The 23,287-nt window shown below is 37.6% G+C and overlaps 2 protein-coding genes and 1 non-coding gene across 5 annotated transcripts; 2 read left to right on the top strand and 1 right to left on the bottom strand.

Moving 5' to 3' along the window:
- Positions 1 to 7,309: 7,309 nt before the first annotated feature.
- On the bottom strand, positions 7,310 to 8,693 carry LOC125210769 (F-box protein CPR1-like). Of its 2 annotated transcripts, none has more exons than XM_048110353.1 (2): positions 8,565 to 8,693; positions 7,310 to 8,465 (listed from the first exon to the last, which is right to left on the bottom strand). In XM_048110353.1, exon 2 carries the CDS (start codon positions 8,449 to 8,451, stop codon positions 7,366 to 7,368), a length of 1,086 nt encoding a protein of 361 aa, XP_047966310.1. In that variant the 5' UTR covers positions 8,452 to 8,465; positions 8,565 to 8,693; the 3' UTR covers positions 7,310 to 7,365. The 2 variants fall into 2 exon arrangements, with proteins under 2 accessions (XP_047966310.1, XP_047966311.1); XM_048110354.1 differs by having other exon boundaries at positions 8,595 to 8,646.
- A 7,138-nt stretch (positions 8,694 to 15,831) lies between these two features.
- On the top strand, positions 15,832 to 19,055 carry LOC125211755 (2-methylpropanoate--CoA ligase CCL4-like). Of its 2 annotated transcripts, none has more exons than XM_048111671.1 (2): positions 15,832 to 17,559; positions 18,746 to 19,055. In XM_048111671.1, exons 1-2 carry the CDS (start codon positions 15,914 to 15,916, stop codon positions 18,819 to 18,821), a joined length of 1,722 nt encoding a protein of 573 aa, XP_047967628.1. In that variant the 5' UTR covers positions 15,832 to 15,913; the 3' UTR covers positions 18,822 to 19,055. The 2 variants fall into 2 exon arrangements, with proteins under 2 accessions (XP_047967628.1, XP_047967629.1); XM_048111672.1 differs by having other exon boundaries at positions 15,833 to 17,559; positions 18,751 to 18,814.
- A 3,256-nt stretch (positions 19,056 to 22,311) lies between these two features.
- On the top strand, positions 22,312 to 22,447 carry LOC125217209. Its single transcript, XR_007175628.1, has one exon. It is a non-coding gene; the product is annotated as a small nucleolar RNA Z247 (small nucleolar RNA).
- Positions 22,448 to 23,287: the final 840 nt, after the last annotated feature.

The raw sequence follows: 23,287 nt of genomic DNA on the forward strand, positions 1-23,287 counted from the left end.
GACCGTGAGTTTAGGTTTTCTTTTTGTTTTTTTTGTTTGTTTTTGCTTTAATTTTCCAAAAACCCGTAGGAGATTTTTGTGTTCTAAAAATGTTTTCTTGAATCCATGTCATGAACATAACATGAAGAACTTAGAAACACGCATGCTTAGGGACACATTAGACCGAGTTGCCAATGATATTATATTCCATCTATGTTTAAGTGTGGCTTAACGTTTTGATATGATGGTTTGGTGAAAAGGTGCATAATTAGTGAATTGCTTGTTCGCCTTGAATCGTGCTTCTACCTTGTGAGATTTGAGCCTTAAATTCTTTCTTGTGTGATTTATCTGTATGCATGTATATGTTTCTAGAACTTGCTCTTAGTCTGCCTAAGTTTACATAGTGTTTAAGTTGATTTAGGAGGATGTTAGGCCGTCTTTTCTTAGCTACTTTTATATCCAAAATTTTCGACCCTCTCAATTTTTTCCTTTGGAGCCAATTTTGAGCCTTTAAGCCTTTTCTTTGGAAGCCAAAATAAATGGGGGAACAATTCCTTGGGTTAGTATAGTTTTTGTTATCTTCTTTTATAAAGGAATTGGAGAGATAAGGAGGAAAGTATAAAAAGTAGTGTGCTTAATATTAAGAAAGTACAAGTTGCGAAATTGAGAAAAATTCCAAATATGTGCTTGATCTTAGAAAAAAAGAGAAAGGATGTGTAAGAAAGAAAAAAGAAAGAGAAAGACAAAGAAAGAAAAAATAAATAAATAAATAAAAAGAAAAATATGTGTGAAAGGTTGTGAAAAAAAAAACGAAGGATTGAAAGTAAGTTGAAGGAGAAAAATAAAGTGTTAGAAGTGTCTTAAGTTTTAGAAAAGTGGAGTCATCTTAACTCTACTTGGGATATTTTTATATTTGAGTCACTTTTTAGCCAAATATTCCTCACCTACCAAAGAGCCTACGTTACAACCGAAAAGAAAGACCTTTCGGACTTTTGATGCTTAATCACATTGAGTAGAGGAGGGATTAGACTTTGAGCAAGCCTATGGTAAACTTTGCATGATGCATGATTGATTTACACTTTACTTTATACACTTTGAGAGTGAGAGAAAGAACACTTCCCATCTTTGGAAGTTTGCCACATATGAGTGCTTGAATTCAAGGTGTTCCACGAGTTAGTAATGAAAGTGCACTATTAAGCCTTGCTTGATTTGATTGTGTTAATACATGCTTAATCTATTCTTTCATCTTTTGAGGCAATTATGACGTCTAGTCCTTGTGCATTCCGTGCGTCTATTCTTGTGTCTTTAATGTTTTGTTCGAGGACAAACAAAAATGTAAGTTTGGGGGAGTTGATACGCCCGGATTTTGCACTGTTTTAAGGCCATTATTTGGTCCGTTTTTTTGTTATCAAAATCACTCTACATGTCCATTATTTGCATATTCTATACATTTTGGTATTTTGACGTGTTTTGTGAGAAATGTGCATATTTGAGCCGAAAAGGGGAAAAAAAACGCATAGTCCGGAAATCTGGAGTCGAGACGGCGACCGGCGACCGCCGCGAAGTTGTACTGGCGACCGCCGGCGCCCGGCGGTCAGAGCTATGTGGCGGCCCGCCTCGGAAATTTACGCTAGGAGAAGAGTCTCGCCGGCGACCGCCGGAGGACATGTGGCGGTCCGCCACCGAAGGGTCGAGTCTCCGGACTCCAACGCGGCGACCGCCGACCTGGGTGCGGCGGCCCGAGAAAGGCGGCGAATCCGACCAGCCCTAGATTTGCTCCAAGATTTACCAAATTGTGAAGATCTTTTCCTTCTATGATGAGGAATAATCTTCCCCTATAAATAGGACCTCAAGCTTCATCAAAAGAGAGTGTTTTTTTTCCGACACACAACGAGAACACATTCATAGAGATCAAAAGCTAGAGTACTTCAATTGTGCAAGGAGTTGAAGAAGGATTTCAAGAACATCAAGAACGACAAGGATTCAACCTACGGGTTTTATTTGCTTTAGTTTTATGTTCAAATTGCTTTCCCTTCAATCTATGTTTTTAGTTTATTCAGTCATGTGTAACTAAACTCATAGGATTCTAGGGATGTGTTAGTAGCAACTTTGGTTATACAATTCCGTTTTCTATTTAATATCCGTTTTGTTTTTACTTTGTTTCTTCCCTAAGTTAATCATGATGCTTCATAATTGAGTGACACAATTATGTATGATTCAATACAACTTGCTTCATAACTGTGACAGAGTTCTAGCGAGTTAGATCCACTTAGTAGACACTACAGTTAGCTTCCTTTAAAACGGCACTGTTAATTGAGAGTGAGGACTTTTCAAGGGTCTTAGGAGCTTTTTGGAGTTACGTGTTAGGATTGACAACCCTAATGTTAGTAATCAACGTTTGTATCGCATGAGCATAAGCTAGGTGACTCGTCCTTTCAAAGTATTAACTGTGCTAGGGTATTGTAGTTTGGAATTTGTATAACCATAAAGCGAAAGCACATCCCTGGAATTCCCCTTATCTCTATACTTTTCTCTCCGTGATTTGCTTGTTTTTAGTTGTTTACTGTTTTTAATATTTACTGTTTTCAAAAAGTTACAAAAAATTCTTGTTTCTCCAGATAGTAATTGAGTTCTAGTAGAAGATAGACACTTTGTGTACCTCTTCCCCGTGTTCGATACCCGGTACTAACCTTTTGCTATACTATACCTACTCTGTATACTTGCAGGTATTTATAGTGCAAATAAAAAGTGCATCAGCCTGTCACAGCGCCTCTACTCAAAATCAGTTGCCTTCGTCAACCTGCTGTCGTGTTGCTGCTCGATCGTGGTTCAAGACTGAAGTTGCCGCTGTCTAAAATCTAGTATTAACGAGACCACTGAAGATTCCGGCAGCCAACGTTGTCTCTCCCTCGCTTTCCCCTCGCTCAACTTCACAGAAAAGAATCCTCGTTAAACCCTCTCTTCAAGCACTCTCTTCGCTGCCCCACCACCATCGCAACCGTCCATCGTAGCCGCACTCTCTCTCTCTCTCTCAACCAGTTCTACCGTCGCCGGCCACCTCCAACTCGCGCCACCGTCGACCTCCCTCTCCCTCTCGACTCTCTCTTTCTCTAAATTTCTAACTCTCTGATTTTTCTTGGAATATTGAATTTAATGATACGTGAAGTCATGGGGAGATATGTATGTAGAAAACTGATTTCAAGGAATCATGGGGTGGTAGAAACCGATCATTAACAGATTTTGTGAAACTGAAATTTGTTGGATGAAAAGTGGCGTTCAATTAGTTATATTAAAGTGGGCTCACGAAGAATAAAAATAAAGATGATTTTGGCTTATAACAAATTCCTCTCTAAGTAAGGAAAATAATTTTATTAGGAAAAGAATAATTGTTTAAGTCCAAATTTATAAACTCATTCTCTCAACAAAAGAGTCAAAGGCGAAAAATTTTCAGGTGCGCAAACAACGTTCTTTAAAGAATAAACAAAAAGATAGAAAAAGTAGGGGTGTTACAAAAACGGTTACTATAAAAGGCAATATGGAGTAACATGGAATATGTGGTGGTCGGTGGCTACTCTGACAGGTTTGGAGGGTACAAACTTAAAAGTAAAGGACAAGAGCAAAATGTAACTAAAAAGTAAAAGTGGTCCTAAAAAAAAGATTGTGATATTTTCTTCTTTAACAAGTATGCATAAAATTTAAATGAACACAAACTCCATGGATGAACTCAGATTTACAGCTTCAAACATAGGATCCATAAATAAATTAAAAGCTTAAACTCAAAGATTAACAGCCAATAATTCCAGATTACTCCTACTGACTAACATGCAAGGTGACGACAATAACGTAAAATGAAAAACTCATGCATAAAACCTTAAACCGAAACAAAGAAACTCGGGATTCTATTTAAAAACTCGAATCTAGCCTACTCAAACGAAAACATGCTTTAACACTTAGGAATTATACGCGATAACTAGATCTAAGCTACCTAGGCACAATGAAACAGATTCGAACCAAAGAGATGCATAAAACAAACTTCATTACTAAAAGCGTTTGGATCTCAACAAAATGCTTCAAAAGATAACAAAGTGTTAAATTATGCAACAGAGCCAACGAAAGAAAGCAAGTAAAGATTTAAACTAAGAAAACGATTAAAGATTGTTTTTCCACTCCGGGCGATGAAACTGCTACTACTACGAGATGAACTGGCTGGAACGATGGACGGTGATTCTCCGGTGGACGTTTGGAACTTCAGGTGACCATGGTTGTGGCGAGGAATGAAAAGATGTGGACAATGCTGAAGGAACTGATATTTTCCGAGAGAAAATTCTAACTAAGTGTAGTGGCCGAACTCCTTCTCTCTCTCCAAGTGGCTCCTTTTATAGTGAGGCGTGCCCTTACTTTTAGGGTAGACTTCCTTCGCGAATTGACTCATTTGCCCTTGTTTGTGGCTGATCATCCAAGCAATCCTTCTTCTCCATCTCGAGCTTTCTTTCTGGTATGCATTCTGGTCAGTATTGCACCCTTCTAGCGCTCTTTTCACCTGAGTTGTCCGAACCTGCTCCTACTGATCGGGACCCTTTTCTTACACACCTAAGCAACTTCTGTGCGGATAATACATGTAAATCACGACATACTGACCAGTTACCCAGGCTTAGAATACGACTATCAATAAGCAACTAATTTTTTTTTTAAATAATGTTTTTATCGTATATAGTACTCCATTCATCCATCAATAATCGTCTCATTTTTTTATTCGTCTATTAATGAATACTACTATCTCATTTTTTTTACAACTTTTGGTAATAGATCTTACATTCCATCAGTTTTATCTCACTTACATTTTATTATAAAATTAATAAGAGTATATAAAAGTAGAAACTTTTCTTTTTAGTTTGTCCTCTGTCCCACTTAAGATGGAGAAAAGATGATATGTTTTCCATTTTTTTTTACAACTTTTGACAATAGATCTTACATTTTATTATCGTGGTGTCCTCTGTCCCACTTAAGATGACACATTTTCTTTTTTAATTTGTCCCAACTAATATGATACATTTCCTTTTCTGAAAAATTTCCCTCTTCAAGTAATATACTCAACCACTTTTTCTCACTCCTATTAAAATATTCATCTTTTTTTCTTTTTCTATTTTAATACTAACACCTAATTCTCTTTTCAATTAAACACTTTAACCAATAACTCCTAAAATCACGTGCCCACCAAGAAATGTGTCATCTTAGCCGGGACGGAGGGAGTAGTAAAGTTGTGATAAAAAGAAATGATGAAATATAGCTACCAAACGTGGCCGAAATATAATTTGACCAATTAAAATTAATTATAAATAAGTTATATAAAGATAAAGTTATTTTTCATCAAATTATAAAGCCAAAGATAACATAAGACGGATAACAATATACGAAAAATCACATAAAGTAACTATAGTTGTTTCCTAAATTAGTCCGTCCACCAGCATGACTTGAATAGTGGACAACAACTGGGTGGAGCAAGCTCCTCATCAATGAGCCCAAACCTTTGAATGAAACAAACTCTCGCATTCAAATACCCATCCATCTCCGATCAAACACACTTATTTCCTCACTAGTATCACTCTTGCTGGAGTAGTGCAAGAATGTGTTCTCATACTTTAACATCAACATGTCACCGTTTTTAAACATATCACCGGGTCAACGCCAGTAGCAAAGTTCGACAAGATTAGGATCTTTCCTTCTCACATACTTCTTGCTCCAAGATTTCTCAACTCCATACTCTTTCATCGCCCAAATAACACTTTCACCTTCACTTGTGTTATCACAAAAACATAGGCAATCCCTCAAAGAAGTAATGCTCCCTTTCCCATAGCTTCTTCGAAGAGGAGGGACGAAAAAACCTGTAAAACACCCGGTTTTCAAAAGCAACAAATCAACAGCTTCGCTTTGGAATTTGACACCAACCAATGGAGATTTCCTTTAACAAATACAGCAGAGCCAAAGGATTTGTGCTCGAACAACGCATTGGCTTCCACGTGCCTCCATGACCCTGTTCCAACAGTGTATGCATAGCAATCTGATCCGGGAACATTCCAAACCCCCTTTAGCCCACTTATTTTGCTTACTCCAAATCCATAAATTGCAAAATGTTCTTGTGCATCAGAAGAGATGACAAGTTCATTATTGAAGCAAAGCTCAACGTATTAACGAGTGATCGGATTGCACATACCAAGAGTTTGATGGTGGGAGCCGAAGTTGTACAGAAAAAGCAAGCCATTAGCAGCACCCAATAATATTGCATCATGTTTTAGATCAATCTTGGTGAGTAGATTGTAGCGACGATCACAGCTCTGGAGATCGTCGACTTGGTCCTGGAATTCAAAAAATCTGCAGCCATTCGGTCCCCTGTGGCGCATCAACACAGCATAGAGGGGATGGATTTGGAAAGATGAGAGTTGACAAAAGCACGAGTCTCGATCAAATCGAGCCATGGTTTGGAAACGCATTTGCTAATTGCAATGGTTCGAACAGAGATCCTTGATAAGATATTGATGAAGATTTCTGAAGGTAGGGATGCCAAGAAATCTCGTTCCATTTTTTTGCATATAAGTATAAGACTAGTGTTGATCACTTATAGTAATACAAGTATATATGGTATGAAACTTAACACTTGTGCTGTAAGATTTCTGAACAGAAAGTGAAGACGCAGTTTCAACTAGTTTTTTTTTTTTTTTCAAGAATCCATTTCCATTGATAGCTTCAAATACAAAGATAGCCATACAAATTTTCAACTTGCTTCAAGCCTTCTCAAAGATAGCTAAACAAAATTTTTAACTTGCTTCTAGCCTTCTCTTTTTAGAAGGGACAATCAAATGGTGAAGCTCTTCAATTCCCTTCTGCCATCATTTGCCATCACCATCACCTCTCCTTCCCCCAGCTCCAATGCAAAAGTCCAACTCTAGCATTTTTACTCTTCTAGCAGTTTCAACTAGTTTGACTAAAACTAGTGGCAAATATTTGCTTGATGATGAAGTTGAATTTGAAATTTTAAATGACTAAATGACCGTGTTTTTAAATTCAAATTTTAAAAATAAACTATAACGCCCTTAAAATGGCCTCAATGTTTTCAAAATCTAAAAATATTAAAACTCAATCTCACCTTTTCATTTTAGTGGTTGAGATTCGATCTCTAGTTATGCACTAAAGAGATGGTTTGATAAATTCCAATTTATAACCGTAACACTACATAACAGTGACATAAGAATACTTATGAAATAAATACTTAAAAGTATAACCAACAATTACAAGCATAAAAAAACATTACTTGCAACACGAGTCTCTAAAGAAACTTACAAACAAATATTAGCATATTAGAAAGACACAAAAGATGGTGGTGCTACATAGCTAATCAGCCAGAATTGAGATCACATTCTCCATACCCAACCTTTTGAGCGTGACCAAGCTTGGAGTGACAATCATTCTGTTACAAGTATAACCCTCTGATTCAAAACCACCAATTTCTTGAGTAGTTCTCATCTCCTTAGAGTAGTACATAAGGAACTTGGCACCCCATAACATCAATATGTCACCATTTTCGAAAACTTTGATCGGATACACACTTTTGTAGCCACGTCGATCAAAACCAGGATTTCGGCTAATCACATACTCCTTAGCCCAAGATTGGTCGACCCCATATTCCTTCATCGTCCATATAACAATTTCATTATCCAACGTGTATTCACACACGCACAGGCAATCCCTCAAAACTGACAAGCTTTCATAGGAAAGAGGAACAGAGAAGGCGGTAAAACACTCTGCCTCGAGATCAAAACAAGAAATCCACGCGCTGCCATCCAAATCTGAATATACCAACCAATGTAGATTTCCATTAACAAAAGCACCACAGCTACAGCCATCATCCTCGTAATTAAGCGAGTTGTTCATTTCGACACATCTCCACATTTCCACTGGTCCAAGGGTGTATACATGACAGTCGGGATAAGGACTGATCCGAACTACCTTGTACTCGCCACTTGTTTTGCTCGCTCCAAATCCATATACAGTTCGAGGTCCAAACTCCATAGCTAGTGGAGGCGGAGGGCAGCATAGCTCAACACATTCACGGGTGATTGGATTGCATACACGGAGAGTTTCAATTTCAGTTTGAGTTCCAGCGAATGTTAGAAGGAGCATGCCGCCGGCAGCACCATCTATAGCTACTCCGTGAGGGAACGGGGAATTTATGAGCGGAATGCAGGGGCGATCGAGTTGATCGGTAATTCCGAAGAGAGTGCACCGATCTGAGCGCATCAACACAGCTAAGGCGGGAGAAGATTGGGAAAAATGCAAATCAACAAAATCATCAGAGCTGAACAGATCCAGCCATGATTTGCAAACACACTTGCCGATTGCAATGGTTCGAACAGAGAGCCTTAACAGGATTTTGGGGATGATTTCTAATGGCAGATATGCGAAGAAATCTGGCTCCATTTTTCGATACTAATCTACACAATCAGTAAATAAAACATTTAAAATTCAACATTAGGTAGCAAATTCACAAATCAATTCGACATGCATTTAAAATCGGAGATAAAAGAAGCGACCTTCAATGAACTCCATTGTTGCGTTTTTACCTCGAGGCTTCCCAATCGTGGATGAAATCGCAACACTTCCACAATCTCTCACTCGAAAAACAGAGCACGCACGCTATTCAATCAATGAACACTCAAATAGGAATTGTATTACGATCAAAGAGTAACGATTACAACACACACAATCAGGAGATACGATGCTCTAGATCCACGATCTAAAACACATGAACATTCACCAACAAAAATACACACTCTAAGAAAAGGTGGTGTGGTCCCCTTTTATACCGCCTCTCCCATGCATCTTGCGTGCTCACTTTCCACATTAGCTCCACGTCACCTCTCCGTCATCTCCTGCCACCTCAGCGCCAGCTCAGCGTATGTTCACGTGCACATTATTGATTATTGATCCAAGCTTATTTCCTAAACGAAGAATACAACTAAACATAATTGCCAACTCATGTATACTGCATGCATGTCTTCACATATACATCGCCTCTCCACCCATGCATGCAACACTCCATAAACAACTAAATCAACTTTCATCAAAGCATAGAAAAGAAGAAACAGCCACGATCAGTGCACATTCAACAGAAAGAAGGAATGTGATTAAAAATATGTGTAACTCACCACCAAATTTAGTCCAGCACCACTATCGGAGGTAGGGACGCAGTTATGCAGCTATTGCGTGACACAAATTAGGGTTCTGAGTCTGCTGAGTGTATTGAAGAAGAGGAAAAGTTATTTTGCAAAATGGAGTAATAAATTTACTGGAGCCCTATATATAAGAGCATCCACGGTAGAAATAGGCCAAACCATAGGCCAGCCACTCTCTCTCTCTGCCACGTCAGCAGCACTAAAAATCCACCTGACACATCAGCCATAGGCCAGCCACAATAAAAATAATTCAAAAACAACTACATTTACGGAATTAAATTTACGATTAAATTGCGGAATTAAATTTACGAGACATATACGGGAAAATTCATTAATTGCATTAAAAAAAGTACATTCATTTAAAAAAATAAATTACATAATAAAGAAAAAAAACTATCGCCGTGCAGTCTTCCGTGCCCACAACTCTTCAATTATATCCTTTTGGAGTTGAATAAGGCGTACATTATTTGGGAAACGCATTTGACATCCCACAAACGCGTTGGACCCTTAATTGCCGCCCATCGAGACTGGAGCACACCAAATGCGCGCTCCACGTCCTTGCGCGCCGACTCCTGTCGTTTCGCAAAGTAGGCCTTCTTGTCATCCGCCGCGTGCCTGATTGTCTTCACAAAGACGGGCCACCTAAGGTATATCCCATCCGCCAAGTAGTAGCCCATATCATGCCGGTTGCCGTTGGCTACAAATGAGATGGCTAGACCGATGCCCTGACACTTCTCGTTGAAGAGGGGCGACGAGTTGAGGACGTTGAGGTCGTTGTTCGACCCGGCTACCCCAAAATACGCATGCCAGATCCACAGCCGATAATCAACTACGGCCTCGAGGATCATCGTGGGATTCTTTGACTTGTAGCCGGTCGTGTAGGCCCCCTTCCAGGCAGTCGGGCAGTTCTTCCACTCCCAATGCATACAATCTATGTTGCCTAACATCCCGGGGAACCCATGCTGCTCCCCGTGCATCTGCATCAGATTCTCGACAATCTTGGGGGGTAGGGCTTCGAAGGTACTCCTCACTTAGAAAATTTGAATCACGCCCTAACAGAAAAACTTCGAGACATTGCGGAGAAGTCGTCTCACCGATGTGGAGGTACTCATCCCACATGTCGCCGCGCCTCCGTAGGCCAACTGCCCGATTGCCGCCGTGCACTTTTGGATAGGGGTGTGGCCGGGTCTGCCAGCCGCATCGTGCCCGAAGCGGAAATAAAGATATCGACGCTCCAAAGCATCAACGATACGCATAAACAACTCCCTGCGCATTCTAAAACGCCGCCCGAACATGGTTTTTGGAAACCGCGGGTCCGGAGCGAAGTAGTCGTCATATAGGCGCTGATGTGCGGCCTACGTGATCCCGATCAATCACATTTGCTCGGCGGTGGACAACCGGTGGAGGGCGACGTACCGCCTGTTGTTCCACCCTTCGCATGTACCGCTCCATCTCGCGGTTCATGTAGGCCTCCATAGCCTCGTTCATCTGCCGTTCGTACTCCTCAGCATCCCAACCACTACCACCACTACCACCACCGCTACCACCCGCGTTACTCATCCCTCGATGTTGCTCTTGTACAGAAATTTAAAAGAGAGAAAACTCGTTAAAACAAGTGGTGCAAATGAAAATGAAACTAAAATCGCGTATATATAGGTTTTCAAAAAAATTAAAAAAAAAACGAAAATTGGCGTTGGCCGATCGGCTGGCTGATCGGCACGCCACAATGGCGGCCAGCGCATCAGCCAGCGCCCTCTAATCTGCTAGCCCACGCCGATTTTTACGCCGATTCTCGGCTGGCCGGTTGCAATGATTCGGATAGCCGATCGGCTAGCGACGTGAATCGGCTAACCGGCATTGTGGATGCTCTAAACTCCTGTTTATCTGTCGAGTAATGACTGAATTTAGTTTTTTAATTTGTTCAGTTCAAAAGAAATAAAAAATAAAAAATAAAATATCAATACTGTATAAAATTAAGTAAGAGAAAATATTAAAAAGAAATGATTAAAGTATAGTAAATGAATAATTGAGTCAAACAAATAAGAAAAAAAATCATGCCAGAAAAAGAAAAAAAATTATTTTTGTGAAACAAGTTAAAATGAAAAAAAAAAAAACTGAGGAAGTATTTATCAATTTTTTTATTCTAATATTTTAATTTATATACCTTCCGTCTCATAAAAATAGGTCATTTAGTGTTGGTATAGGTTATAATACGTAACCAGTAAAGTAAGAAAGAACTAGGGATGTCGATGGGTCGGCTCAGCGAGTTTTCAGATCTGATCCTAATGGGTTGCAAGTTAATCGAGTATGGAATAATCGAGTTGTAAATTTATTGAGCTAAAAAATTTTAATCTTAATCCTCTAATTTTGGTAGGCTATTTAATTCAGCCCATGAGTTGCAAATTGTACTGAAATCCCTAGAGAGAACAATCAACTGTAGGTGAACAAAGATTACCTATAGGAAGAAGAGAATAATAAATCTTGTTTCAAATCATTTTAATGTTTATTAGTATTATATTTGACCCAAGGAAATTGAAATTTTTCTCTAGTAAAAGAAGGATTTTGAAGGGATAAATGAAATTTCCAATGGCCTATGGATAAGCAACTATTTTTTTTTTAAATAATGTTTTTATCGTATAAAGTACTTTATTCATCTATCAATAATCGTCTCATTTTTTATTCATCTATTAATAAATACTACTATCTCATTTTTTTTACAATTTTCGGTAATAGATCTTACGTTCCATTGATTTTATCTCACTTGCATTTTATTATAAAATTGATAAGAGTATATAAAAGTAAACCCATCTTAACTTCCATAATATTTTTTCCAATTCATTTTAATATACATTTTTTTAAAATATGTGGCCGTCAAAATGTGCCCAACTATTAACAGATGGAGTGTAAGTATTGTATCGACTTCCTTGTATTTATTCTATTCGAACACATTGAGCACTTAGGTATATTAACAAATAATTTAACAGTATTTTCGTCCAATGGTAAAACCAAATAAGCCTAAGGCCTATAGAGAAAAGAATATTAGAAATTAAGCTTAAATTGGGCCTCTATTTTTTTTAACGTTGAAATAAGAAAAAGTGCCAGCCTTCCGTTTGAAGAAGTTCTGAAACCATATGTGTTCTTATAGAAATCCTTATATTATTTGAAGAGAAATGGTATTTACATATTTATCACATCACTATCAGTTAGCTCACATACAACACAGTGTTCGTAGTATTCTTAAAGTTAATTAGATTTTAATACTGTAAAAATTATTCTTAACATTGTTAATTTTAAAAGTTCATAAAAGTCCAAGACTAATTATTATTTTATTCATTTATCTTAAATTATAGGCCAAATGAAGCAATGACCTTTTAGAATAAATTAATTTATAGAATAGATAATAAAAATTATAAATTTGAAGGTATTAAAATTAGCATAAATATATGAAATGAAAGAAATAATACTAATGCAAATTAATAAGAGTTTGTTCATGAAAATATTAATGAAGTATAGGTTTGTGTTAAAACGACAACAACTCTTAAAATGACATTGTGACACCATCGTATCCAGCAATATTATAAACGCTACACAACAATAGTATAAACGTTAGACATCAATCTATAGATTGTATAGATTGTTGTCTAACATATTGGATATTGCTAGCCGAAAAAAAATTGTTGTAAATTGTTGTCTAGTGTATTCGATATTGTTGTGTAGTGTATTGGATATTGTTGGCCCAGAAAATTTACCCTTGGGCATTTTTTATGATTGCCACATGGCAGCTGATTATTCGTCCGCGTGTTCAAATGATTGGCTAAGAATGCTGGTATGGTGTTATTTTAAGAGGTGTTGTCATTTTAACGCATTCCATAGAGTATATAACTAATAACTATATAAGATACTTCATCCATCTTTTAAAAATAGAAATTATTTCATTTTTTTATCTCTTGAAAATAGAAACTTTCTATTTTAGAAAGTTTATTTCTTATTATTGAGATGAGATTATTTTTTAGTAATAATATTTTCATCACTTTTTTCTTCCTATCTCTCGTATTTTTAAAATTATTCATTAACATCTGTGTTAGTTCAAAAAAATTTATTTTTAAAATATAAAGCTTTTAGTATTTAGCTTAAGTTTCACATATTTTACAAATCTATATTTACTTCAAAATGTAAAAAGAAGATGAGAGGGCTTGAAGAAGGCTATTGAAGAGGTGAGGCGGCGGGAGGATGGGCGAGGCTTGAGGCCGGGAAAAGGAAAAGGGAGAAGGAAGGGAATCCAAAACTGTTTGTTTGGGCTACGATACTTAATTAAGGTGATTTGGTGCTTAAAAATTTGACTGATTATTTTTTTTCGTTTGTAAGTTATGAATATTTTAAAAATAATATTTTATTACTCTTTTATTTCTGAAAATTCGTCACTAATTCATTTTATCTATCCTTAAAAATTTGTCACATTTCACTTTTATTAATTTTGGTAGTGGACATCACATTCCACTAACTTACATAAAAGTATAACTCATATTCCACTAGTTTTTTCAACAAACTTTCTATTACATTTCTTAAAATCCGTGTCAGGTCAAATGGTGACAAATTAATAGAATAATTATGAAGTTCTTATATAAATATAAATATAATAATTACATTACAATAAAATACTTTGAAAAAACATAGGATTGAAAAAAAATACTTCCTCCGTTTTATATTAATTTTTCTATTTTGGAATGTTCCAAGCTAATTGGGTCATTTCTATTTTTGTGCAAAATGTAACCATCCTTTTACTTTAACCTCTTTTCATCGCTCTTACTTTATTCACCATCCACTTAACATACTATTCTTAATTTCCAAAAAGAAACACCACAATTAACAACGAACGGAGGAAGTATAATAACTAAACAACTTCTAAAACATTTAAAATCTTATATTACTCCTACGTCCGCGAATAAGAGTCTTGTTTTTCTATTTATGGTTCGTCCGTGAATAAAAGTAACGGTTCATAATTACTATTAATGGTAAAGAGGTCTCACATTCTACTAACTCATTCCACTCATATATCATTTAAAACTAATATACACAAGTTGAGTTCTTTATTTATCAGTTCAGTCATTCTCCGTACGTCTCTGATACCAAATGATGCAAAAACGTACGGAGAATGACTAAACTGGTAAATAAAGAACTCAATCAATTGAGAACTCTAGAGTATAAAACTCAATGTAAAATTAATAATCAAGTCTTTTAAGTTCAACAATGAAGCCTCTATATAAGCAAAGGAAAATCATAAACTTAAAAATAAAACTAAAAGGAAAATAAGAAAAAAAACAAAAAGAAAATCTAATTTTGTAGAAGGAAAAATAATTACTCCTAATATTTTACCATCTACTAACTCTATTAACTAGGAAATAAATAAAATAAAAAATGTAACTTGCTTAGCTTCCAAGTTTTATCATCCAATACTGCATCAATAATCAAATGCAAACTGTCGAAACTGTGTTGAAATGCTTGGAGTTTGTACAATGTATGAGTTTGCATTTTATCACTAACTCATATCCCACTTACTTTCTTTCACTCATTTTTTCTTAAAACCCATGTCGGAATGAAATGAGACTCCTATTCACTGACGAAGAGAGTAATAATTAACATAGATAATTTAATAAAATTTGAGATATTTTTAACAAAATATAATTTGTTTGAATAAAAGTCCAGCCAAAATATAGGCGGGAATTGATGGGCTTAGGCCGGCCTAGTCCACTTGACAATCCTAGTCTAACTCGGATCAAGCCCGCTTGACAACTGTAGTTTGTTAAATGTGTTTTCTTATGGAGCATCCATGTGGGTGCAACCATTAAATACTAGATAGTGATAGTTACTTTGTTACAATTATTTTTGAAATATTTTATTACTTATTTATGTTTATTAGTGCATTAAATTTACTTTAGAATATGTAACCGCTGACTCATTTGATACCCTTAATTCTTCTCTCATCCTCATCCTACACATCCCACTCCAAAAGAAGGCAAAAAATATTTAACAAAACACCTTATTTCACCAAAATGGAAAATTACTTCCACAAAGAAACGAGAATTAAAGAGAAGAGATAGATTCCAGCCATATCTTCTGATAAATTCACATGGTCGCATAGCAAAGACAAAATTGATGTTATGAATTATGGGCTGATTAATCAGCAAATCATAAGAGCCTTTTGGATAATTTGTATTTAGCCTCATAAACAATCTTGCAATCATCCTCCATTTATTTACTATTCACCAAAATGTAATTTTGTACTATGTTACTACTAAATATAATTGTTTCTGTATATTATTCATATTATCAAAATAATAATTTAACCCCCGCCATTTAATTGTTTCTTATTCTTTTCAATATTCATAAAAATTAAAATTATAAAATCTTTGTGTAATTTTATCACTATCATTGTACATAAAACATGATATCGCTCTCATACAAAACCACATAAGAAAATAATTTATCAAAATCTCAAATCCAAAATTAATGTGATCCATCATTATCGACAGATTTTTTTGGGTTTTGGTGACTTAAATTATTAAACCAGACAAGTTAGGTTGAACATAAACCCGTGATTTATGAACATGACAAACAAGGGATTAGTATTGTAGATTCTTTTTCTGTTATCTACCCTCCAAAATCAATCTCATTAATCAAAAACAACACAGCTTTTGCAGAAATAAAAAATGGATCACCTGAAACCAAGCCCGGCTAACTCGAGGCCGTTGACGCCGATCAGCTTCATCGAGCGAGCCGCCACCGTCTACGCCGACTGCCCCTCCATCGTCTATGGCTCCACCACCTACACATGGTCACAGACCTATCTCCGCTGCCGTAAGATCGCCTCCACTCTCTCTTCCTTAGGCATCACCCGGGGCGACGTCGTGAGCGTCGTCGCTCCAAACATCCCCGCCATGTACGAGCTCCACTTCGCCATCCCCATGGCCGGAGCCGTCCTCAACACCGTCAACCTCCGCCTCAACGCCCACACTATGTCCGTCATCCTCCGCCACGCCGAGTCCAAGCTCGTCTTCGTTGATTACCAATCCGAATCAATCGTGCTTGAAGCCATCTCTCTGTTCCCCCCGACTAGCTCGCTCCCGAGACTCGTCCTGATTGCTGAGGAAGCCCAGCCTAGAGGTGCTTCCAAGCCAGGATTCTTAGCGGATTACGACACCGTTTTGGCTAACGGCGATCCTAATTTCGATTGGGTTAAGCCGGAGACCGAGTCCGATCCGTTAACTCTGAATTACACCTCTGGCACTACATCGGCGCCTAAAGGCGTAGTCCATAGCCACCGCGGCACTTTCCTCGTGACGATCGATTCGTTGATTTCGTGGTCGGTGCCGAAGGAGCCGGTTTATTTATGGACGCTGCCGATGTTCCACGCCAACGGGTGGAGCTACACTTGGGGCATGGCCGCCGCGGGTGGAACCAATGTCTGCCTCCGCAGATTCGACGCCGCCGCAATCCACGCCGCCATTCGTAAGTACCACGTGACGCACATGTGTGGCGCGCCGGTGGTGCTCAACATGCTCACAAATGGCAATCCGAAGCCGCTGGAGAAGCCGGTGGAGATCATGACCGCCGGAGCGCCGCCTCCGGCGGCGGTTCTTTTCCAGACGGAATCGCTCGGGTTCATCGTGAGCCACGGATACGGCCTGACGGAGACCGGAGGGATGGTGGTGTTCTGCACGTGGAAGAAAAAGTGGAACATGTTTCCGGCGGTGGAGAGGGCGAAGCTGAAGGCGCGACAAGGCGTGAGAACTCCAGGGATGGCGGAGATCGACGTGATCGATGCTGAAACAGGGAAAAGCGTGGAGCGCGATGGGAAAACTCTAGGTGAGGTGGTTCTCTGCGGCGGCTGCGTGATGTTAGGCTATTTGAAAGACGCGGAGGGGACCGCCAAGGCGTTGAAAGACGGGTGGTTTTTCACCGGCGATGTCGGAGTGATGCACCCCGATGGATATTTAGAGATCAAGGACCGGTCCAAGGACGTGATCATCAGCGGCGGGGAGAATCTGAGCAGTGTGGAGGTGGAATCGGTTTTGTATTCGCATCCGGCGGTGAATGAGGCAGCGGTGGTGGCGAGGCCGGATGAGTTCTGGGGAGAGACGCCGTGTGCGTTTGTGAGCTTGAAGGAAGGAGTGAAGGAGAAGCCGACGGAGAAGGATTTGATTGAGTATTGCAGGGAGAGGATGCCACGGTATATGGTGCCGAAGACGGTGGTTTTCGAGGCGGAGCTGCCCAAAACTTCCACCGGAAAAATACAAAAGTTTGTGCTCAGAGAGGCGGCGAAGGCGATGGGATCGGCAAACCTCAGCAAGCTCTAGTGAGTCAACGTTGACTTTTAGAGTATACTGGTTTAATAATACTGTACTTGATTTGGTTGTAATTGTGACATTTACCGAATTGTATTATGATTTGCTGCGTTTTCATTCATACCAAATTAAATGCCATTCATGTGCTATTTTAAAATCAAACTTTGTATTGCATACTCCTACTTTGTTTAGGTTATGAGAACCTAGGTATTATTGAGAACAGAACTAATCATGTACTCCCTCCGTTCCTTCATAGTTGAGTCATTTTTCCATTGAGTCATTTTCATATATAGTAACTTTTTCCTCTTTCTTACTTTACTCTCTCTTACTTTATTCTCTCTATTTTATTCACTTTTTACTTTATTCTCTCTACCTTTTTCTCTTTCTTACTTTTTTATCTATTTATTTAACATATTCCACATTCATTTCTTAAACTCCGAACCGAAAAGTTCCGCCTCAACTATGAAGGAACGGAGGGAGTAGTAATTTTAATCGTAATCAATATAAATTAGCGCCAAAGACGGTGGTGGTAATGGCTGAGCTACCCAAAACTTCCACCGCAAAGGCGATGGGATCGGCCAACATTAGTATGCGTTAGTTCCCAATCCCATTTTCTCTATTATTCTACTATGGATTTGCCTTCTGATGGAGTTTGATGTACCATAGTAATAAAATTGTTTTGTTTTGGTTTCAAGTATTTTGATATATCCTCGTCAATAGAAGGATCTGTCAGTTTTAATTTGTGATTTTTGTTGTAGTAGTAACGTAGAGTGGATTTCTTTATTTGCTTTATTTTTTTGGCTGCATTTGAATTGTTGGATCTTTGTTATTTTTTCAAGCTGTATTGCTGATATGCATGATTATGAATTGATTGACTTTTTGGGGTATGATCTCATTCATATTTTAGTTACTAATATGCAGCTGCGGGGACTCATGCCTCACATGATATCTATCCAATCCGGATCACCTAATGCATTCCCTAATTCATTTTCTACTCCACCCCTCACATACATGAGAGTGGACCCCACTATAATATAATATATTTGTGAGGGGTGGCGTAGGAAATGGATTAGGGAATGCATTAGGTGATCCGGACTGGTTAAAAATGATCGTGTATAACTAAAGAGTGATTAAGTGGAGCCTTTAAATTTGCAGTTACATCAAGGGTATATTCAAGTTCTCATCTTCTCTTTGTAGCGCAGGAAGAAGGCTTAAGACAGCTAGGGATGATGACACGACGGCTGATGTTGGCAGAGGTCTTTGGAGGTATTAGGGGCTGAAATCAAAATGGTGATGAAGAAAGGGCATCTCCAGTGGTACACCAAATTGCAATTTTGCGGCATAAATTCTACGCAATCATACTGCAAAACACATCGCAAATTGGCAATTAATCCAAAATATGGCTTTCCAACTTAGGGACGGTGGAATTTTTGTATCAAAAATTTCTTTGTGAGGCCTAATGCTCACATCAAAATATCAAATCATTCAGCCAAACAAACTTATGAGAGTTATGCAATTTTTTCACAGCCAATCATTCAGCCAAACAACATTTCTTACGTGCCAATTGATTGCATGTCAATCTATGTCTCTGTATATAAAAGTCTCAAATAATGAAAAAAAATAATTGAATATTAGTATATCCCAAATTTCAGGGTCACAACAAGAACACTCTCAAATCACCATCCTCATACTCTCATAAAGTTCCCAAAGTTCATTATTTTAGTAACTTTTTTTCTTTTTAAATGGAAAAGTATTAGTGGTTCAACTATTGTCCCTTCTCGCAATAAAAATGCATTCGGCATTTATTTTATTATGGGATAGGGTATTTCTTAGTTAAACATACTCCATTATGCAATATTTGACCCAAGGGGTTGGAAAGTTTTCTCTAGTAAAAGAAGGATTTTGAAGGGTTTTGAAGGGGTAAATGAAATTCCCTATGTCTATGGCCTATGGATAAGCAACCAAATTCTGAAAAAGAATAGTAGTACTGTTTTATCGTATATAGACTTCACTTTCGTAATATTTTTTTTCATTCATTTTATTTTAATGGATGAAGGAGTATAAGTAATAGTATTGACTTCCTTGTATTTATTCGATTCGAACACATTGAGCACTAAAGTATATTAACAAACAATTTAACAATATTTTCGTCCAATTGTAAAACCAAATAAGCCTATGGCCTATAGAGAAAAGAATCTTAGAAATTAAGCAAAACTGGGCCTCTATTTTTTGAACGTTGAAATAATAAAAGCCCAAAGTGCCAGCCTTCCGTTTGAAGCAATTCTGAAAACTTATGTGTTCTTATAGAAATCCTTACATTTTTTTTATATAGTTACTTAGCTCACATACAACGCTGTTCGTTTTGTTTTTATATTTAATTAGATTTTAATACTCTAAAAATTGTTATTAACATTGTTAATTTTAAAAGTTACATAAAAGTCCAAGACTAATTTATTATTTATCCATTTATCTTAAATATAGGCCAAATGAAACAATGACCTTTTAGAATAAATAAATTTATAGAATAGATAATAACAATGACAAATGTGAAGGTATTAAAATTAACGTAAATATATAAAATAAAATAAATAATACTAATGCAAACTAAATAAGAGTTTGTTCATGAAAATATTAATGGAGTATATAACTAATAAGACACTTCCTCGTCTTCTAAAAATAGAAATTATTTCATTTTGTTCTGTCCCTTATAAATAGAAACTTTCTATTTTAAGAAGTTTATTTCTTTCTAATGAGATAAGACTCATTATTTACTAATAATACTTCAATCACTTTTTTCTTCTCATCTCTCTTATTTTTCCAATTATACATTAAAATCTGTATCGGTTCAAAAGTTTTTATTTTTCAAATATAAAGCTTTTATTCGTTAAAGATAGAAAAAAGTACTCCCTCCAAACCATAGTAGTGGAGGCGTTTCTTTTCAACACGGAATTTAAAAAAAAATTGTGTGAAGTGGGTTAATTAAAAAAAAGAATAAAGTAGAAAATAAAAAAGGTAGAGAGACGTGGAGAGAATAAAATAAGTGAGAAGAAATGTATTGACTTTTACTATAAAGAGAAATGACGCAACTACTATGGAACGTGCCAAAAGAACAAAATGACTCTACTACTATTGAAAGGTGGGGAGTACGTAGCTTAAGTTTCTTATATTCTATAAATCTATATTTACTTTAAAATGTAAAAAAAAAAAAGAGATGAGAGGGCTTGAAGAAGGCTATTGAAGAGGTGAGGTGGCGGGTGGATGGGCAAGGTTTGACGCCGGGAAAAGGAAAGGGAGAAGGAAGGGGATCCAAAACTTTTTATTTGGGTACGATACTTAATTAAAATGATTTGGTGCTTAAAAAGTTTGACTGATCATTTTTCTTTCGTTTGTTAATTACAAATTTTTTAAAAATAATACTTTATTATTCCTTTATCTTTAAAAATTTGTCATTTATTCATCTTGCATGTCTCTAAAAATTTGTCACATTTCATTGTTATTATTTTTGGTAATGGATCTCACATTTCACTAACTCATTTTCACTTATATTTTATTATAAAATTAATACTTCTTCCGTAAGCGAATAGAAGTCTCATTTACTTTCGGCACGATTTTTAAGAAATGTTAAGAAAAATGGATGGAAAAAAAGTTAGTGAAATATGAATCTCACTTGTATATATTGGTTTTAAATATGTGAGTTGGAATGAGTTAGTGGAATGTGGGGTCACTTTACCATTTATGGTAATTATGAACTGGGACTATTATTCGTGGACGGACTAAAATGGAAAAATGAGACTCCTATTCACGGACGGAGTGTTGAAACTACCCACGACTTGATGAATGAAGAAACGAGCTCGACCGAAAAATATGGATGTAATGCAACACGTGTGGATATTGATCGTGAAGATAAGGAATCCAAAGCAGTTCCACCTCAGCTCATGAATTGGAAAGCTGCTCTGTTGGGCCACTAACAACGTGTGTGAAATGGTGGTTAGAAGAAAGGATGATGGACCATGATCTAGTTAGTTTCAGATTGCATGTTCTGTCAGTTGCAGTAGATGACTATATATATAGCTTATTTTGTAACTTGTTCATGATTCGTGAAATCAAATTAGAAATGCAATTCAAAACTTGAACAATGAAGTTCTTTTGCCTACTTTCCTTTGTTGCTATTTTTGTTCATGGTATCAGAGCAGGTGCCTAGGCCCTGACTCTATACCTTTTCACCCTCTTTTTTTTTTCTCTTACAATGGCAGAATCAGATTCAAACTCAACCACAACCCACATGCTTCCGCACAAAACTCTCTCCCACGTATCTCTACACCATCTCACACAATCACCCCATTTCAGTCAAACTGAATGATGATAATTTTCTCATTTGGAAACAGCAGATCCTTGCCATTGTGCGAGGATATCGTTTGGAGTCTCACTTGACAGGAAGCCTACCGATCCCACCGGAATTCATAGCGGTGAACGGATCAGACCAAATGGAGGTGAATGAAGATTTTCTGACTTGGCATAGTCAGGATCAGCTACTCTCGGCGTGGATACAAGCGTCGTTGTCAGATAGCGCCTTGATTTTGGGGCTGAGCAGCGCAAAAGATGTTTGGAATGCTCTTGAAACTAATTTTGCAAGCCAATCGAAGGCGAAAGTCATGCAATTTAGGCTGCAGTTGCAGACCTTGAAGAAGGAAGGTCTCTCCATGAAGGATTACCTTAACAAAGTAAAGTCATGTTGTGATCTGCTTGGGGCCGCAGGATGCCGAGTTCTTGAGCAAGATCAAATCCTATACATCCTTGCAGGTTTGTGCCACGAGTATGATTCTGTGATGGTAACTATCACTTCAAGAGGTGATATGTGGACAGTGCAAGATGTCACTGCACTCTTGCTTAGTTTCGAATCGAGACTGGATAGTGGAAAGCAATCAACTGTGGAAGCGGATGGAGTGCTACCAACTGCAAATTTCGCCCAGGTTACTGGGCAAAGAAGGGACAACAACTATCAAAGTAATCGAGGAGGATTCTCTGGAAAAAATGAAGGAGGTCGAGGACACTTCGGGGGCAGGTCATCGAGGGGAGATCGTGGAGGAAGAGGCTTTAGTTCCAAAATCATTTGTCAATTGTGCCAAAAACCAGGACATGGAGCAGATAGGTGCTGGCACAGATTTGAACAAACCTTCACTCCACAGCCAATTCAACAAGGCAGGCAGCAACAACAATCCAATCCCTCTGCCAACATGGTTCAAACTCGAGTTCATCAGCCACTTCCTCTTCCATCCATCAGACCTCTATCAGAGTACAACTTTGAGGGTAGCCAACTGACTTCTTGATACCCGGATTCAGGAGCCACAAACCACATCTCTAATGACCTTTCGAACCTCAACATTAGCAGTGAGTATCATGGAGGTAAACAACTTATTTTGGGGAATGGTTCTAGTGTTGACATTGATCATGTTGGTGAATCAAGTATTTGTCCTGTTACTTCACAATGTTCTAAACCTCTTTTTCTCAAAAATTTGCTTCATGTCCCTGCTATCACTAAAAATCTGTTCAGTGTGTCACAATTTGCTAGAGATAATGGAGTATTTTTTTAATTTCACTCTACTCATTGTCTTGTTAAGGACCAGGACAGCCAACAAACAATCCTCAAGGGTTCTCTTGATCAAGGTCTTTACCGCTTCTTTCTGCCTAAGTCTGCTGTCATTTCAACACCTCCAAATCCAGCAGTTCTTCCTCCTACAG

This window comes from Salvia hispanica, chromosome 3, assembly GCF_023119035.1.
Source record: "Salvia hispanica cultivar TCC Black 2014 chromosome 3, UniMelb_Shisp_WGS_1.0, whole genome shotgun sequence".
Taxonomy (NCBI): domain Eukaryota; kingdom Viridiplantae; phylum Streptophyta; class Magnoliopsida; order Lamiales; family Lamiaceae; genus Salvia; species Salvia hispanica.

Bases quoted from the DNA above. Each gene is read 5' to 3' on its own strand.
- LOC125211755 (XM_048111671.1), top strand. From the start codon at position 15,914: ATGGATCACCTGAAACCAAGCCCGGCTAACTCGAGGCCGTTGACGCCG. The intron at 17,560-18,745 runs GTGAGTCAACGT...TTCTCTTTGTAG, and splicing joins GCAAACCTCAGCAAGCTCTA to CGCAGGAAGAAGGCTTAAGA.
- LOC125210769 (XM_048110353.1), bottom strand. From the start codon at position 8,451: ATGGAGCCAGATTTCTTCGCATATCTGCCATTAGAAATCATCCCCAAA.